The sequence below is a fragment of the Cervus canadensis genome, chromosome 28 (assembly GCF_019320065.1).
Source record: "Cervus canadensis isolate Bull #8, Minnesota chromosome 28, ASM1932006v1, whole genome shotgun sequence".
Taxonomy (NCBI): domain Eukaryota; kingdom Metazoa; phylum Chordata; class Mammalia; order Artiodactyla; family Cervidae; genus Cervus; species Cervus canadensis.
In genome coordinates this window covers 42,735,777-42,754,992 of record NC_057413.1, presented here as the reverse complement: position 1 = coordinate 42,754,992, position 19,216 = coordinate 42,735,777, and the positions used below count along the sequence as shown (strand labels likewise).

The window sequence follows — 19,216 nt, the reverse complement described above, 5'->3', positions numbered from 1 at the left end:
AACGTGGGAGGGAGAAATAACTAAAGGCTGGAGGGGTCCACCTGCCATTCTGCCACAAGGAAAAAACAACCAGGCAGGGGAGGCTGAAGCAATAAAGAACTTGGAAAACAAATTCCTTTAAGCAGTGGACAATCGGGGGCCTAGCAGAAGGAGGCTGAGTGAGGCAGAAACTGGACTGGGAACAGCTGGCTCCTGGCCCTTTCACTGTCAGAGAACTAACAGGGTGAAAATGCTCTGAAACTCTGAAGGGGAAGCTAGAATGAAATTTCTTTTTTTCTTTCTCTATCATACGGAGGGTCTGTGTTCAGAAAAATGAGAGTAGCTGTAGAAAATTATTCCGATCCACCACTTGTAATTAGGATCCCACACGAAGCTTGTTCAGAGAAGCAGAAAGGGAAAGTGGCCACATTTGAAGTCACAGATTTTAGAGCTGGAACAAACCTTAAGAGTCTCTTGGCCCTACCCTGGTCCTCTGGCAGGTTAGAGGGCTAACTTCAGAGATGAGGTAGCTGAGACCCAGAGAAGGTATGAACCTGAGTGACACCACCTGTGACTAAGTGCTGCACTTCCTACCTGCCCCTTGACCATGAACACAGACCTTCAAACATGATACTGATTATACAGACCAGTGAAAGAACCCAGATGCCCACATTTCATTCAACACTCGGACATTTCCCAGAGTACTGCCCACTCATACCAGAAACAGCAGCAACCAAATCAGATGATGTCACAAGATTCAATTTGGAACATTAACTCACTGTAAGGACTGTACACAGTCATCCCTCAGTATTGACAGAGGATTGGTTTCAGGACCCCCAGCAGACACCAGAATTCGCAGATGCTTGAGTTTTTATATAAAGTGGCAGTGTACAGCCGGCCCTCTGTATCTGCAGAGTCACAGACACAGAGGGCTGACTGCACTCAAACTCCACCCCACCCTGGAAGAGGGCAGGCTAAAGCAACTGGTGGCAACTGGCCTCTACACGTCGACGAGCTTGGAAGAGGCTTTACACACACCCAACCCTTACCCTTATCTGCTCTCAAGTCCCCAGAATGTCCAGAACCTAAGCACCATGGGGAAAAGGATCACATCTATGTATTCCTAGTGCCTAGTACTGTGCCTGGCACAATGTAGGGGCTGGATAAATACATGTTTAATCAGTGCAGCAGAGAGGCCATGCCCTCACCTCCCTGCTCCCTTGGCCTATGGAGGTCACACCTGCTGATCTGGTCAGGAATGTCCCTCCTCCACTGCTGCAAGCCCTGGGCACCTCCACCTGGAGTGAAGAGCAGGAGCTGCAGAGTCGGGAGCTGGGACTCTGGGCCTGAAGCCCTAGAGACAACTGCTTTCTAAGGCACTCCTGGGACCACAGGAAGCACTGTGGAACCCTAGCTTAAGAGCTCAAAGCAAAATATATCTCATCACAAAATGCATCTCCAGCACCCAGCAGGAACACTTTCCTAGCATTGCACAAATGACAATTTCTGAGCCACTGAAGCTGAAGCCTATTTAGCACTATGAATTCAGAAGCAAAATCTTGTTCTCACCCCATAAGAGTCCCTTGGATTTGTAAACATGCGATCGAACACAAAATCCATGTTAGCCATCTTCATTGCTGCCCTGCAACAAAGCAAGACAGAAAAGCACACCTCAGTTACAGACAGATGGGAGGGTGGAGGCTCAAAAGGAAACATCGACCACTACACATTGGTGGGGGGGGGTGGGAGGGGGTGGGGGGTGGAATGCCAGCAAACCTGTTGAGGAAGAAGACTCCTCGGATCATCTCGTAGGGATTGGCCCGGGTCCGAGCTCGCCGCATCTCCTCCCCATCCAGGACATCAAACACACTCTGCCCGGAGAGAATCAGAACCACAAGGTGAGCATCACCCTCGGGGATGGAGCTTGATGAGCCGGATTCACAGCCCTCTGAAGAGCTAGGCCTCTGCTGCATCCCAACTCTGAAATGATCAGACATGTGACCCCAGACAGGCAGCTCGATCACTCTGCCTCTCAACTACCTCACTTGTAAAATGGTACAAAATAAAAGGGAAGCAAGCACGTGCCTGCCACGTGGTAAGTGGTATTAATCCTACTGGCACTGCTAACCCTCACCGCCAGCCTGCTTCTCCACTCCAGCAGCAACTTGGCAGGGACTAGAGTTTTGTTATGAAGGGTGTACCCAGAAAGAAGGCAGGCAAACCAAGATGAGGCTTTTCTGAGGGCACCTACCTCACAGCAGGGAACCCTTCTCTTTCCTCTAATTCTCTCTGGAAAAAGAAAGCCTCACTTTACCTGAGGATAGTTCCAACACTCTACCGAAAAATAAGCTCTGTGAGGCTTGTCTCAGGCCTTGCTTCTTCTCCAACTCATTTTCTCCTCAGTTTCCCTGGCTCACCCTGCCCTAGGGAATGCACCTCCTGACCAAAGTCAGGTCAGGACAGAAGACATCAAGGGGAGAGTAACACCAACTATCTCTTTTAACTCTCACAACAACACTGAGTATTTTTTTCTTCCCAATTTAAAGATAAGGAAACTCGGAGAAGCTAAAGCAAATGGTCCAAAGTCACTCAGCAAAGAAAGAAAAAAAAAGCTGCAAAACTAGGATTTAAATTCAGCTCTGATACTGAAGAATGATTAAATCTTTCACTATGCCAGCCCCGCTTCAGGATTACGACGAACCCACCCACTGAAATTAAGTGGTTCCCTTCCTGGCTACTGACCACAGGGACAGAACAACACTGCGGGGCAGGGGAGTCACCAGGAAAAAAGACGTCTCACAGAAACACGCCAGACTGACATCTGCTCTCCAGGAAAAAAATCTTAGCTAAATTTCAGCTTCCCCACAACCAACTCAAAAGAACAAGAAAAGCCCAGCACAACACTCATACAAAATCTTCAGCACCAGCTCTAGCCACGAGGCCTTACCTTACACTTCAACACGCTGCGAAGCAGGCCTTCCCCACAAAACTCTGTTTCATCTTCAATAATCATCTTTCTCTGCAGGGAGAAGAAAACAACCCGTAATGACCACATGTGACCCCATCGGGGGGGGGGGGGAACCAGGGTTCTGAGTGAGCAGAGCAGTCCCTGCCAGAGAATGTCAACCCCTGAGGGACGGGGAATGGAAAAGCCTAAATCCCTCCGGCTCAGCTCCAGACAGCCGCGAGAAGGAGCAGCCCCCTGGGGCTCCCCCGAAAGCACCATATGGATACAAGACTCGTGAACACTGAGGCTGAGAAAAGCAAACAGGGAGGAGACACCCAAGCTGTCTGTCCCTAGAGCGTGGGGGCAGAAGGATGGGGGGCATTTGGGAACACCCCAAATGACAGAGGCTGTCCTTCAACCAGGAAGCCTCTTGCTCCGTGATGAGTATGAAGGCAGGACCTCAGGCACTGACTTGGCAGCGTCACAGAAAACAAGGGTGTGGGAGCCTCACGGGGATGAGAGTTCAGCGTCATGTATGAGTGAGGCTGCCTCTAAATCAGTGGTGCTCAAACTCGGTATTCTCAGGTTTTACACTCTGTAAGATCACTGAGGATCCCAAACAGCTTTTGCTTCTGTGGGAGATAGATGTGTATATTTGCGTGTGTGTGTGTGTTTATATACCTTAATATAAGTTAAAACCGAGATGTAAATATTTACTAGTTCAGTTTAAATGAATGTTATATTAATATAAATAAACGTGTATGAAAACTATATTCCAAAAAAAAAGATTGAGAAGAGTGGCACTGTGTTCCATTTTTGCAAAGCTCTCAGCATCCAGCTTACTACAAGACAGTGAGATTCTCCTGTCCACATGTGCACTCAACATGTGATATCACATGTCATAGCTTCTGGAAGACTTCACAGGACACTTGTAAGAGAATGAGAATGAAAAAGGCAAATAACTTGTCAGAATCATGAAAATAACTGCCTTGGAGACCCTCTGAAAGGGTCATGGAGATTCCTGGAAGTCCCTACACTTTGAGAACTGCTCTCTGGAACATGCTAATCTGGTAAAACTATATATACTTAACTCTTACAATTTTACAGAAAGAGAATAAACAAATTCCTTTAGTAACAACTCCCTCATTCTTTTCTGAGGACAGAGGTAGTCCTTTTTATCTACCTGGAACAGTGCCCAGCAGTGACCAGAATATATACAGGTGTATAATAAGCTTCTCTAAAAAGCATCCAAGAGGAAGACAGAAGTTATGCATTTTGTGCTGCCTTGCAAGGTAAATGACTAGGAGGAAAAAAGCCCTGTGTGCCACATCTCCCAGGGGTATATTCATGAAGCTCCTGACACCCTCTTGATGCAGCTTTATTCCTGCCAGAAAGCTCAGATTCACACTTTTCTTAAACTGTAAGTATACAGATACACACACCTGATTTGAGGAGGAGAAATGTCAGAAGTGTCAAGAATTCAGAGTACATTTTCCTGAATGCCTACCTTCCCCACAACCATCCAATCGCTCATTTCCTGAGTGTCAGGAATTTCAGTGGTACATTCTGGGAACCATGACACCTGCTCGCAGGCACTGGGCTACAAACAAAAGAGAGGCAAGTAAGTCAGGTAAGGCAGACCCTCAGGGCCATGCCCCAACTCACCAGGGCTTTCCCCAAAACGATCGAGGGGCTCAGAGTGAGAAGTGTCCAGGATGCTGAGGCCAGTGGGAGTGTCAGATCTAAGAACCGAGCCAGGATTCTGAAGTTCAACTTCTAAAGGCCAGGGCCAATTCTGGTTTGAATTCTAAGAAACTTCTCCAACTTTCAAAGTTTCTTTCATTTGTTCCAATATTATTTGATGAACACCTACTGCGGACTAAGTGCTCAGTACACAGAGGTAAAAAGACATGATCCTTAATGCAGGTGGCCTATAATCAGAGCAGTGGGGACGCAGAGAAGAACACAAGTCTACAAGGTAATTACATCAGGAAGACAGTGCAACGAGCCTCACTTCCTGATGCCTTTTATTGCAAGACACAGTAGAAACTGGCTTCTCTAGTGCTGCTTCCTCTGAATTTTTCAGTTACTTTCCTCACCAAGCTAAAACAGTGGTTTTCATCCTGGCCACACTTAGCATCATCTGCAGACCTTTTAAAAAGTACTAATGCCTGGGCCCCCCCCTCAGAGTATATGATTCTGCTGGTCTCAAGTGGGGACTGGGTATAAGGACATTTTTAGAGGTCACCAGGTGATTCTAACGTGCATCCAGAACTAAGTTCACAGGGCTGAAGAGACAACGATTATAAAACCTAAATCGAAAAAACAAAAAAAACAAAAAAAAAAAACCTAAATCGGTGGCTAACCTGCATTGGCAGCTCAACATTTTCCCTCCAAGCAAGTGTGGAGAAGAGATTCACCATTGCGAATTGAAGCAATGAGATTAAAGGTAATATTACATGCTCTGAAAAGCATAAAATGGTATCTCAATGCAAGGTCTTGAGGGCAAGCCAACTACCATCAACAGAGAAAAAGTTTAAAAGAAAAATTACTGAAAACTTTTGTCAATGAATCTAGCAATGAATCATGGCTTCTCTTGTTGGTCAAAGCCGGTCCGTTTAGGTATAAAAGTTGTGAATGATAACCTCTACAAAGAAGCTCATACACAGTATGGATGCTCCTTTGGAGAGGAATAGCAGATTCAACCTCCCCATGGAAGTCTGACCATTACGGCTACCACAAAGTGCACTCTGTCTGAAGCTCCACACCTTGCACTCCATATTCCTGGACAGCAGTGCCACTGAGCATTCTCCATGCAGTGCCTCCAGGAACCGGACGTTCACCTCAGGCCACCCAGACTCAACTGCCTTAAAGAAGTGGGACTTCCCTGGTGATCCAGTGGTTAAGACACTGTGCTTCCACTGTAGGGGGCACAGGTTTGATTCCTAGTTGGGAAACTAAGATCCCACATGAGCTGGCATGGTCAAAAATAAGCAAACTGATTTAAATTTTAAAACAAAAACAAACAGAAAGAAGTGGCCACCAACAAATAGTTGAGGCAAACTCTTAACCAAAAGAATATCTTTAAGAAGAAAAAGTGAATTATGGTAAATGGTGATTAGGTCAGCCTTGCCTCAAAAAAAATTATTCATGGAATTCCCTAGTGGTTAAGACTTGGCGCTTTCATTGGCATGGCCAGGGTTTAATCCCCAGTCAGGGAACTAAGATCTCACAAGCCATGTAACAGGGTCAAAAAAAACCCCCTTTTTTTCAATAGCCTGTCTCTATTAAAAACAGATTTTATGAGCAAATTTCAGATTCCAAGTTTAGCAAAGTTAGTTCTAATTCTGCCCTATTGGGAGGGTAGGGACTTTTCACCCACTCTAGATAAATGAGGACATGGAAAATACCAAGGAGTTCGGAGGCATAAACCTACATCTAGCCCCAGTGATCAGTATTTGCCTATTTTGCATTGTCGCATCTCCTTATGACTACAAGGCAACACAGCAGGAACACTCTCAGAATCCATCAACTCCTGGTTTGTTAGCATCTTACTCTGACACTTTATTAGGCTTTTATCATGCACAGGTTCACAGAACTTCTTTGCTGAACTGGAACAACAGGGAGACAAAATATCCATTTTCCAGAGTTCAGAGCAACATTTGAAGCTCAACTTAAGCAACTATATGGAAGGCTAGACATTTGTATTTCATTTTCTCTAGTTTCAACTCTATAATGGTAACATTTTATCATTATTTTTAGATACTTTTATTATACTCACTTCAAATCCTCTGTGGAATAAAGTAGGGCATAAGTAAATCAATAAAAATAAACTTTCAAAAAAAAAATTTCAACATTATCTGTACCATCAGAGGGAATCTCTTTAGATATTCAGGATTAAAACAAACTCACACTCAAGGAGATAAGCAGAATAAACCCACAAGAGAAAAGCTATTTGGCATAAACAAACACCTATTTAAAATCAGGATATCATAAACTTGAGGAGGTGCAAGGACCTTGGAGGGTACCTGATCCAGTTACTCACACAATGGGAGAGTGGTCCTCATTTGGCTCACATGAATCCTTTCAGCAGAGGGAGCTCACTACCTCCTCAGGCATGTTCATCACTGGTGAAAAGCTGTATCTATTTATTCAAGTTCTTTGTGGAGACACTCTGCCTTTCTGTATCTTCTACCCACTGGTCTTAGACCCAGTCTTATACAAAGCAACAGGAAACAAATCCATAGCCCACTGTATCTCCCCTAGGCTCCTCTTTTCCATTTTGAACACCCCCATATCGTCCATGTAAGAAACTAGTTCCAATCCCCACTAACCACCCTGATCATACTGCCTCTGGGGACTTCTAGTTTGTTAATATGGTTTCATAAAGACATAAATGGCCTTCCCGTCTCCTCCCCATACGAGGTACCTCTGGCTCATCTCGCCAGTTCACATTCAGCTCTTGGTCAAAGCCTTGCAGTGTCAGACCCAAGCCTCGTCGACCTTTCTGATTAGAGGCCTCAACGATGTCCTTCCGACCCTGGCTGTATTTACCCAATCCTTCACCTTCCTTGAAGCCCATCTTGGCCTGAAAAAGAGACGTAAATGGTGCATTTATATAAGCAAACAGAAGTGGAGCACTTACATAAATAAACATTTATTCAGTCCTTCTACTGTGTCAGACACTGTATTAAATTGTGAGAAATATAAATGAGTAAGGCCTAAAGTTTTCCTTCTAGCCTAATAACTGCAGTTTGATTGTGAGCCCTGTGGCTGTCTATTCTGGGGGTGAAAAGTCTAGGGCAACCACAAGTTGGATAAATGAGAAGGGACCTCATAGCTGTAATTAAAGGCACCAGGAGTACATAATGAATCTCACTGGACATTTGCACAACTACCCTTCCAGCTAATTTATCTGATTAAGTGAGAAGTAGATCTAGAGCAGAGCTGATAAAGAGAACATAATTTAAAATGGAACTGCTTCCAGCGGCAACTTCTAAACCTTACCCTTAACCAGTCAAATGGCCTTACTAGGGAAGGACAATGAGGGCTTGAAGGAGCCCACTTAATCAAGAGATTAACTGAAAAATCACTTCATGTAAAACTGAGGTATGGAAGGTACTGTAAGACAGGACAGAAACATCTGTTTAAATGTCACAACTAACTAAAAAGCTTACACTAGCGTCCTGGGCCCAGTTACATATCCCTAAAACCCCAAACCCACATACCCTTGTCCAATAAAAGAACCCCAGCCCTAAAGCCCTGTCCCTCTAGAGGCCTGTATTCCCTGTGGAAGGGGCACTACGGGCTCAGCGGCTGGATGGAATTCCCACAGTAGCCACAGACCTTTCCCCAGGTCAGAGTCCGAGTCACCAACCTTCCCATCTCCCACTTCCCCCAAGCTTTTGGCCCCCAAATCAGAATCCTGACTGGGACTTCAGAAGTAGCAGTTCTCATTCTTAAATGACTCCAACAGAAAACGGAGACGTCAACTGTAATATTCGCGAAGCTAGACAGAAGACAAACTTGGATTTCCCTGACCTTTGCACATATACTGAAGTCTGATAAGAGAAGTAAGCAAGTCTTTTCTTCCACCTTCCTCCTGTGGTATATCAACAGGGTACTGAAGGTGGAAAGGAAAACTGGGCCCTCTTTTGGAAGTTAACATAGAAGACAGCTCTACTCCCATTTATTTTAGGAATCTGGGAGTGAGCAGGATTTTAGTCATTTTTTTAAAGATCACTCACTAGAGCAAAAATCTCAGCATGAAGCCTCCTTACCCACCAACACACATCCACGTGCTCACACATGCTCATAAGAACTCACTACTAAGGAGACCAAAGGCCGCCCCAGCTCTGGACAGGAGAAGCAGGTCTGAACAGCCGCTTCCCATGGATGATTCAAATGTGATACGTGTATCAAGAAGGGGTTACGCGCTCTCTGCTGAACTACAGCAGCTGGTAAGCAGAGGGAAAACTTACACCCTCGCTTTGCTGCTTCTCCTGCCAACATGGCTTCCCTCCTCTCCTTCTGCTGGTAGAGCTTTAGAAACCCAACCCAAGCGCTGACATACCATGAGCCTCTGGGACACACTGTTATACATGGAGTAGCGAGAGGAAGTTCCCTCCACAAGAGAGTCTGCCTTGAATGCATCGTCGAAAGAGTCCGAGCTGCGTTGCTTCCCCTCAGTCTCGCTGTCAGACCCACTTAGGCTTGTAGCAGATGCTGGAAAAGAAAAAAAGAAAATGTTTTGGTGTGTTTATGGCACAATATAGCCTCTAAAAAAGTTTCATTTATACAACTAGTGTTCGGTACATGCATTGCACACACAAAGTTCATTAAGTGACCCAGGTCAAATGTATTCTCTACCTCTTACAAACTGTGTAATCTTGGGCAAGGCCACTGAAGTTTCCTAAGGGTATCTGACACACAATGGGAGTTCAAAATATGTCTTCCTTTCCCATCTCTTACAAAACTGGGATGACAATACCTTCCTCATAGAAATGTTTGAAGATTAAGTGAAAAAATGTTATTTGGGAGCACATTGTCAAATAAAAAATTTATTAACGATGAGATTATTATTTCTGCTATTTATTAGTTGAACATCAGTTTCCAAACACTGATACCTGTTTTCATTTTCAACAATTCTATCATGGGGACTATCTATCATAGTTTGCGATTGTCTACCTCCTAGCTTCCTGTTTTCATGGTCCGTCAAACTTTTGGCGGGGGGGCGGGTGGCTACAGCACAGCCCCAGAGAAGAGCTGGCTCACAGAGTGAAAGTGGGGGAAGAGAAGGGAAGAAGTGAAGGGGGAGGTGGGGATAGGAAAGAAAGAGGAGGAAGAGAGGGAAGACAGGGAAGACGGGGGTTCAAGCAGCCGCACTGAGGCAGGGAAAAGAGGAGCCGCAACTGAAGGCTCCAGCAGGGAGCTGCCGGCCTGGGTGAGTCCAGCCAGTTAGCATCATTTGTCAGCAATTTTGTTGCCCAAAGACTCCAAATAAGACCCACCTTAGCAGCTACTAGAAGTGGTGGGTTACCTGTCTCCTGGCCAAAGGTGGGAAAAGCCACAGTCTAGATAATCACTATAACTGCATCTTTCCTTCTCTTTGATAGATATGTGAACCTCTTAGAAGATTTTAAGGAATTCTCTGGCAATCTAGTAGTCAGGACTCAGTGCTTTCATTGCCAGGTTCGATCCCTGGTCAGGGAACTAAGATCCAGCAAGCTGCATGGCATGGCCAAAAAACAGAAAAAGATATCTCAACCCAATATAGTTTTATTCAGGTAGTTTCTTAGGCAAACCCACCCAAATTTGGAAATAAATTCTATCTCAAAGATCAGTTAAACAGGGGACTACTTTGGTGGTCCAGTGGTTAAGACTCCAGGCTTCCACTGCAGGGGGCAGGGGTTCGACTCCTGATCAGGGAATGAAGATCCTCCATGGTGCACAAAGTGAACAAAGAAAAAAAAATCTGGTAAACAATTTCTGCATATTCCCACTGAAAATGGTATAAACTGCAAGCCAGGAGGAATGCAGAACATGAAATGACAGTGGTAGTGTTCAATCTGATCCCAAGGTTAAAGAAGCTGTACCATGCTCAAAAGTATACAAATCTCATTAATAGGCAACTATGCTTATTTAAGAATAAAATTCTGGGGACTTCTTTGGTGGAACAGTAGATAAGACTCCCTCTGTCAATGCAGGGGTCACAGGTTCAATTTCTGATCTGGGAGAATTCCACATGGTGCCGGAAAACTAAGCCCCTTCCTCCCAGAGCCAGTGCTCTGCAGCAAGGCAAGCCACTGCAGGGAAAGCCCTCTCATCGCAAGGAAGAGCAGCTCCTACTCGTCACAACTAGAGAAAGCCTGCATGCAGCAACAACGATCCAGTGCAGCCCACAATAAAAATTTTTTAATTTCTTCAATTTATGAATATTATTCTTGCAAACATCTCGTAGTTATTAGGATATAAATGCTTGCTATTTAGACCTAAATACTTAACAAACCTGTTAGGTATTTCTTTTGGTATTTTAAGGGCATAGTGAAAAAAGTTAAAGCAACTCTAAGACTGTCAAGAACCAAGAAAACTTGGGAACCTCCACTCTATGTATTGAAATGATGAGACCACCAAGACACGTTGTCAACTGGATAACAGAAGACTGAGACCATATTCATGAGCATGGCATCCTAACTTTCATGTTCTCAAAAAGGACAGTAAGAATAAAATAGAATAAAATTTTTATTTCTTGTAATTACAAAAAGAGCTTTTGGAAGGCAAGATATACAAGACCAATAAAAGTGACTAGCCACACATGTGGGGTTGAGGCACAGTGAAAGAATACCAAAATGATTACTTGGAACAAGTGGAAAAAGTGAAGCCTGACTTCTATTTTTATATTACTAGAGTTTATAGTAGCTATCTTTTTATATTTTTTTATTTATGAACCATGTCACTGTATTAGCTATCAAAATTTTAAATAAATGTTAAGGAAAAAAAAAAAAAAAAACCCTAACTTAGCAACATAGCACAATTCTTTTAAGAAAGAAAGGAGGTCCTTGAGAAGAGATGTTGACTCAAAGTTTGGCTGCTTGTGGGAAGTATTTGAGGAAAGGCACAAAAGACAGCCATTTAAAAAAATTCTCTATATACCCAAAATGGGCTTTATACAGGTATTCATAACTTGAGAATTACATTCTAATTCTAAAGCCGGTCTGCACTGATCCATCCATCTCCCTGTGAAAACACAGAGTCGCAAAGGGTTGACATTCAGAAAACCGCGCAGTCTTCCCTAGCACCCAGGCCTGACTTTCCCTTCCACGGAGCTCCAGTAGCACCAGTATTCACACTGTCGGCACAGCATTCATCACACTGCCTGAGAGCTAGTTACCACATGCCACCCCACTGGACACAGTCACTCCTAGGAAGCAAGGACTGTGCCACAATTAACCTTCTGTCTCTAACACTTGAACTGAGGCTTTGCATTAAAACCAATGAACTAGATACTCACTATAGTGAATTTAAAGAACTGGCACCCAGTTGTCATCTTTGCCTAGCATCTACTGAGTGTACAAGCCCTTAGGACATTCCTTCTTACAATGCCTCAAACACGTGGTGTAAGACAACCAGCCCTCAGAAATACAGGGAAGGATACATGCCATTATATATTAGGTTGGGGCAAAAATGATTGTGGTATTGGATTATGAATTTTAAAACCGTTATTAACGAGGCTCAGACACATCTTTATTCATCAAAATAAGAACCATTACAACCAACACATTTTTGCCATTGAGAAGTTGGTTTATTCCTGTAGCATAAAAATCCATGCTTTGGGGTTCAACAAACTCTTGCAAAGCATTTTCTGCCTCCCACTGGTTGTGGAAGCATTTTCCCTGCAAAAAGTCATTGACAGCTTAAAGAAGGGGTATGGTGGATGAGGCAAAACTCAGTAGCTCAATTTGTTCAACTTTTGAATCACTGGTTGTGTGACATATGGTCAGGTGTCGTGGTGAAGCATCGGGCCCCTTCTGTTGACCAATACTAATTACAAGCGTTGCAGTTTTCAGTGCATCTCATCGATTTGCTGAGCATACTTCTCAGACGTAATGGTTTCACTGGGATTCAGAAAGCTGTAGTGGATCAGATGGGCAGCAGACCACCAAACAGTGACTATGAGATTTTTTCTGGTACAAGTTTGGCTTTGGGAAGTGCTTTAGAGCTTCTCAGTCCAACCACTGAGTTGGTTATTGCTGTCACATAAAATCCATTTTTCGTCACACATCACAATCTGATCAAGAAATGTTCATTGCTGTTGCATAGAATAAGAGAAGACGACACTTCAAAATGACAATTTTTTTGATTTGCAGTCAGCTCATGAGGCACTCACTTACTGACTTTTTGTACTTTTCCAATTTGCTTCAAATACCAAATGAAGACAGAATGGCAGACGCTAGGTTCTTTGACAACCTGTGTAGCTGTAACAGGATCAGCTTTGATGACCATTCTCAGGTGGTCGTTATCAACTTTCAATGGCCAGCCACTATGATCCTCATCTTCAGGGCTCTTGTCTCCTTTGCAAAACTTCTTGAACCACCACTGCATTGTACATTCACTAGCAGTTTCTAGGCCAAATGTGTTGATGATGTTGCGCATTGTCTCCATTGCTTTATGACTTCAGACTCAAGAAAATAGCTCGAATTTGCTTTTTGTCTAACATCATTTCCATAGTCCAAAAAGTAAAGATAAACAGCAAGTAAAAAGACATTAGCAAAAAAAAAAAAAAAAGCGAGAAATGTGCATTAAAATGATGTATAATATCACATTTGTTAAGAATGTACTCCAGTATCAAATGGCAAATTTCAACAATACAAAAACTGCAATTACGTTTGCACCAATCTAGTATTTGTTCAAATACAGAGTGTACAACATCAAAAGTGAACCATAAAGTTGTGTCAGCACTGGTTCATCAATTGTAACAAATAGCACTCCTGAGAGAGATGTTGGTAATGGAGGAGGCTGTACACACAGGGGCGGGGGTGTAGGAGGTCCTTTCTACTTTCAATTTTGTTGTGAAACAACCTGCTCTAAAAAAAAAAATAAAATGAAGTCTTAAAAAAGTTTTTTAAGGTTCAACAAAAAATTTAAGCATGAAGATGGAATACCTATATCCTAACAGAGAACTGTGTTCCCCTTGAACTACTCTTTAGCACCCTGTACCCCAGAAGGCCAAAAAAGGACACCTTATACTGTTTAATAGATCAGACAACAACTTTGGTTCAGGACCTGTTTTTATAAACGGCCCATGTTGTATACAATGGAGTACTATCCAAAAGTATCAATCCTACTCCCAGAGAGCTTAAAAATCCAACAGCTAAGATAAACATGCATTTTTAAGTATATATAACATTCTGCAAAAGAAAAGCAGGTGAGCATGTGTGAAAAAATTAGAATAAACTTAAAACCAAAAGTCTGGATTCTGAGGAGGAATGTTGGCTGAGAAAATCCCTGAATGAGAGGCACCAGATCGGCCTTCGTCCTCTTAAGGTAACTCTCCAATTCCCTCAACAAGGAGCCGACATGCTTACGTGGGCCAATGCAGCACACATCACAGAGTGCTACTCAGAAGGAAAGACCCAGAACGTTAACAATGAGTAACCATGGAAACTGAGAGGTATGGTGATATTTATTTTCTGTCTTGCCTTTTCTGCATTTTCTGTGTAAGAAATAAGAATATATTATTAGTTTCAAAATTAGGGTTAAAGAAAAAAAACGATAAGGAAATAAAGTCTCATTCAATAAGCCTTGTGCAGAATTTGTTTCCAGAGTAATCTTCAGAGGGCAGCAGATATGAGGGGAAAGACCTGAGCAGCTCAAGACTAAGCCTGGGCCGCTCATCGCCCATGCAGAGGAGAGATGTGCGCCCAGCAGAGCTCCCACACGCTGAAGCGCTGAGCTTCCCAAGGGCAGCGTCTTTCTCCTCGGCTGCTTCCCTGCCTCTAATCTGTACAGCTCAGGAGGGGCAGCTCTCTGCGCACAGCCCTCAAGTTTCTCAGGGAAGCCCAGGGATCCTGGGACCCGCTAGCCTAGAAGCTACAATGTTACATCAGTTGTTATTTCTTTCACCAGCCATCTGGAGACACACACATCTATCTATATAAAGGTGAGGAAAGCTTGGTATCCTTCTCACAAGACAATGTGCCCTTGGTCCAGCTCTAGGGAGCTGCCAGGCTGTTAGGTTTGCTTAAGGATCCATCAGTGGGCACCCATCAACAGTATGATTACCATTCCCGGGCATGCAGGGCTCCTGCCACCCTCAGATCCCAAAGAGAGAGAGATCTTTTGTTTTGTCTTCATAACATTTTTGGGCCAAAATGACAGGGAGAACCAAATTTGGGTGCAGGGCTCACTGGGCAAATCCGTGGTGGCTCGGGTGCAATATTCCTGGACTCTAGCACAAAGATCTTTCCACACCATTCCTCTTTCCAAGGTGTCACCTAGAGTACAGCTGTCCCGCCCAGGGTCTGAGAATGAGGTTGAGGGGAGCTAAAATATCCAACTAGGCTTTTCTTTGTGAGATGGAGAAGTGTGCTAGATTAGCAGATAAGCCTTATTTCTCTATTTCATGTGCTATTTAAAGCCTGTTCTTAGCCTGACACCATTAAAGCCAAGTGCCCTGGAACAGTCTTGATGTCCACAAACTGCCACGGCCACTACTCATTTTCACCCCTGGGTCTCTGGGGCCACTCTTTTCAGATGAAAAGAAGACACCTGTCTCGGCTGCAGCAGGAGCTAAAGAGGAAGTTTAGCCACCCAAGACTGGTAAGAATTTGGCAAATATTGATCAGACAATCTTATAATGAGGATATAAATTAACAGGAGTAATAAGGTCGGTCTATTAAAATCATGAGTTTCATTAAGAACTTGCCAAAGCTGGGTGGCATTCCCATTTACTCCCCAGGAGCTTCCCTTCTAAAACCTACCCAAGAGCCCAAGACATTCTTCCGCATTTCACTTATGATTTCTTCTCTACCTGATAGAAATCATTACTCTTAAATCATTTTAAAGACAAGAGGTTTATTTTAGAGAAGAATCAGAGGTTTCCCAGCTACTGACAGAATTTTTCATAATATAACAGCAGGTCAAACATGTCAGGATTAAAAATGACAGGGACAACACACAAGGAGGGACAGCTCCAACACTAATGGTCAAGGTGAGCAGCACACGGATGCAGAAGAATAAATTACGTACTTCAATAAACATCACATCCTGCCTAACAACTGCTGTGGAATACACTCACTCCTGTTTAAAGACTCAATTTCTCCTTCATGCCAGACAAATGGTAACTCGTTAGAGCAATTTAAACAGATACCGATAAAGGAAGTTTTTGATTAAGGTCATGAATCTGGGCTGACAGGAAAACGATGGTGTTTCAGGGGAAATAGCCTATTTAGGGAAGAATTAAACCTGGTGGAGGGGAAGGCACTTTCGGCTGAAGGGGCCCAGCAACTTCCAGAACAACACACTATGGGAGGGCTGGGAGCCCACACAAGATGAGCAGCTGAGGAGAAAAGGAAATTGTCTTGGGGTCTAGACCAACTTATCCAGGATAAGAACAAAATGACTGCCATCTGCCCCTCTTTGCTTAATTTCCAAGTTTATTTAGGCTTGAAAATGCCTTCAAACTCCTCTCAAAATACTCAACACACGATGACCCAGTGGTCATGACAACAACATCCCTTTTCTTCTTTAGTCTGGTCAGACGTCAGTCTCAGACTGGCAATGCAGCTACCCTGTCAATAATGCAAAATAAACAAACTGATTAAACTAAATAGACCTATTAATGAGTCACCACATTGATCTAGCAAAAGAAGCACAAACAAGGCCCAGGCAGACAGAAACAACAACTACTGATTTTTTGTTTTTTCTATCTGAACTCCCTAAAGAGCATTTTTCAATCATCTATTCAACAGTATGTCCAGGTAGAAGCAGTTGTAGAGGAAACACACCTGCTTTAATGCAGTGTCTTGAACAGGAAAGCCACAGAGAGCTCTCAGGGGATATGCAGTTTCTGGGGAAGACAGAAAACTACCAGAGCACACTGTCCAGGGGATGTCTGAGAGAAATCAACACAGAAGGAGATGATATTAATGGAAAGTACTCAATGAAATGATCCTCTGCAGACTGGAACAGGGGTGGGCACAATCAAAGAGGTGAAGCATTTTAAGGGTTTTAGAAAAGATACCACTGTTGCTTTCCATCAGTTCTATTCAGTAAATAGTTCAGTTCAGCTGCTCAGTCGTGTCCGACTCTGCGACCCCACGGACTGCAGCACGCCAGACCTCCCTGTCCATCACCAACTCCTGGAGTTTACTCAAACTCATGTCCATTGAGTCGGTGATGCCATGCAACCATCTCATCCTCTGTCATTCCCATGTACTGAGCCATTTATTCCATGCCAGGCATGTGGCGGCAGGGGGAGGGGCACAGACAGCAGTCTTGCTGATGAAGACACCAGACACTCATCCTCAGAGTTTTCTGTGGAACTGCCCCCCCCTAAGATAAGCTCACCGCGGAAGTTAACAATGTTTGCCTCTGCCTCATTTTTCTGCAAATCAAGGGGACCAAATGACCTATTGCCAGACATATACAACATACTGGCCACCTCTAGATTTCCATTCTGTATACACAACAGAAACAGTCAAACCTGACTGAGTCATACGGTGCTACTTCTGAAAAGGTTAAAGCCATTTGGCAGAATTAAGGGGAGTCTGTGGGAGAATGGAAGGGAGGGGGGATAATCGCAATTCACAGTCACATTTTTAAAAGCTTGAAATTTAAATTAGACTGTTTCCCTTGAAAGAGTGTTAAGAAAAAAAAAAAAAAAGAGTGTTAAGTATACACCTTCATCTCCTGGGAGTCATTCTCTTGAGAGAAAATGTCCCCTGAGATCCACTTAGGACCAGATGCCTCCACCACCTAAGTATTCCCCTAGGCACACATTCCCTTTCCCCCATGCAGGCCATTTCTCCTGCTCAAGACTGAAGATTCTACCTTCAAGTTGCTCAGATCCCAGGTGATAAGCAAAATCCCCTTCCTCAACAGTTGCCAGAACCGATTCGCCCAATATATTTTTGCCTTCCCAAATTAGCAATCTCAGTGACATAAACCCTTTCCCACCCACCCTAAAATCTGTGACAACTTTAAAGGCGCACCTATCCCCACACAGAAGGTTATAAGAAGAGTCTCTTATCTAGCAGGGATCAAGGCCGCACCAAATGCTTCATTAGCTGTCTGCAAGGTCTGTCAAGTTCCTCCCTTCTGGACCAGCTACTCAGTACACCTGATGAGTAACTGCCCTTCAATTAGCCAGCCTCTTGAGAATAAACTGTATTTTCTATCACCCTCAAGGGGATGCTTCACACTATTTCAGTCACCAATCTGTTACCAAATTTCATTCCAATTTACCATTGATCCAGCAAAGGATACAAAATGCAAGACTGCTGGGGGTACTGGGTGTCCAAAACATCATATCCACTCAGCACTGGGAACATGGCATTTGGAAAGAGGGTCTCTGCAGATATAATCGAATTAAGATGAGGTCATACTGGATTCGGGTGGGCCCTTATCCAATGACTGCTATCCTCCTAAGAAGAGGGAAATTTGAACACAGACACACACAGAGGCAAAGACTGGAGTTATGCTGCTGCAAGAACACCAGGAATTGCCAGCAACTAGCAGAAACAAGGAGACGGCAATGGCACCCCACTCCAATACTCTTGCCTGGAGAATCCCATGGACGGAGGAGCCTGGTAGGCTACAGTCCATGGGGTCGCAAAGAGTCGGACACGACTGAGCAACTTCACTTTCACTTTTCACTTTCATGCACTGGAGACGGAAATGGCAACCCACTCCAGTATTCTTGCCTGGAGAATCCCAGGGACGGGAGCCTGGTGGGCTGCCGTCTATGGGGTCACACAGAGTTGGACACGACTGACGTGACTTAGCAGCAGCAGCAGCAGAAACAAAAAGAGGCAAGGCAGGATTCTTTCTTACAGCCCTGGGAGGGAGCGAGGCCCTGCTGTAACCTTCATTTTAGACTTCCAGCCTCCAGAAGTCTGGAGAATATATTTCTGTTGTTTTAAGCTACCCAGTTCACAGTACTGTTAGGAGTTAATACAGCTGGAACGCAAGGAAAATGCAAACACGGCTACTGCTAATTGTTTGGTATTTCAGGCAAGCTCCGAGACAGAAAGCTTCACAGAAAGCACCTGCGGAAACTGAACATCTGCAACCCTGGAAAACAAGCAAAGTAAAATGGTCGTTTCAACCAGATCAGTGAAATCCTTAAAGCTTAATGCAAACAGTGAACACAGGGATGCCCCATTCCTTCGGGTGTTTCTGACCATAACTGCCAAGGGAACTAAGAAAACAGAATGCAAAAACCTGAGGGAAGTTAAGCCAGATCACCACAGCAAAGAGCCAAGCCCTGTGAAAGAGCCCCAGGATCATTAACAGCTGAGAGCAAGGGGCACTCAAGGCTCACCACTACATCCACCTGGCTGAAGGCAGCAAGAGTGCCACTCACTGAAGGGCCACAACAGAACTAAGGCACACCTGTAGAAAGTCCAGTATTTTAGTTATAACACATTCCCAACTCCCAACAGGAGAATGGCAAAAGAGAAAGTCTACAGCCGATAATCTCAGTAGAATTTGCCGAATTTTCCTCATGGGGCAGTGGACTGTATTCTGCCCAACTGAGGCATCAGGGATTCAAGCAGCCAGATGGTCAGT

At 44.1% G+C, this 19,216-nt stretch overlaps 1 protein-coding gene across 1 annotated transcript in view; it reads right to left on the bottom strand.

Annotated features, from left to right (window-relative positions):
- The window catches only part of CMTR1 (cap methyltransferase 1), a 53,033-nt gene that overhangs the window by 31,448 nt on the left and 2,369 nt on the right, over positions 1 to 19,216 (bottom strand). The window contains exons 3-8 of the mRNA XM_043449196.1: positions 9,000 to 9,151; positions 7,356 to 7,514; positions 4,434 to 4,526; positions 2,927 to 2,998; positions 1,756 to 1,850; positions 1,549 to 1,621 (exon numbers count right to left, since the gene is read on the bottom strand). Coding sequence (XP_043305131.1) covers positions 1,549 to 1,621; positions 1,756 to 1,850; positions 2,927 to 2,998; positions 4,434 to 4,526; positions 7,356 to 7,514; positions 9,000 to 9,151 — 644 coding nt within the window. The remainder of the gene's footprint in view (positions 1 to 1,548; positions 1,622 to 1,755; positions 1,851 to 2,926; positions 2,999 to 4,433; positions 4,527 to 7,355; positions 7,515 to 8,999; positions 9,152 to 19,216) is intronic.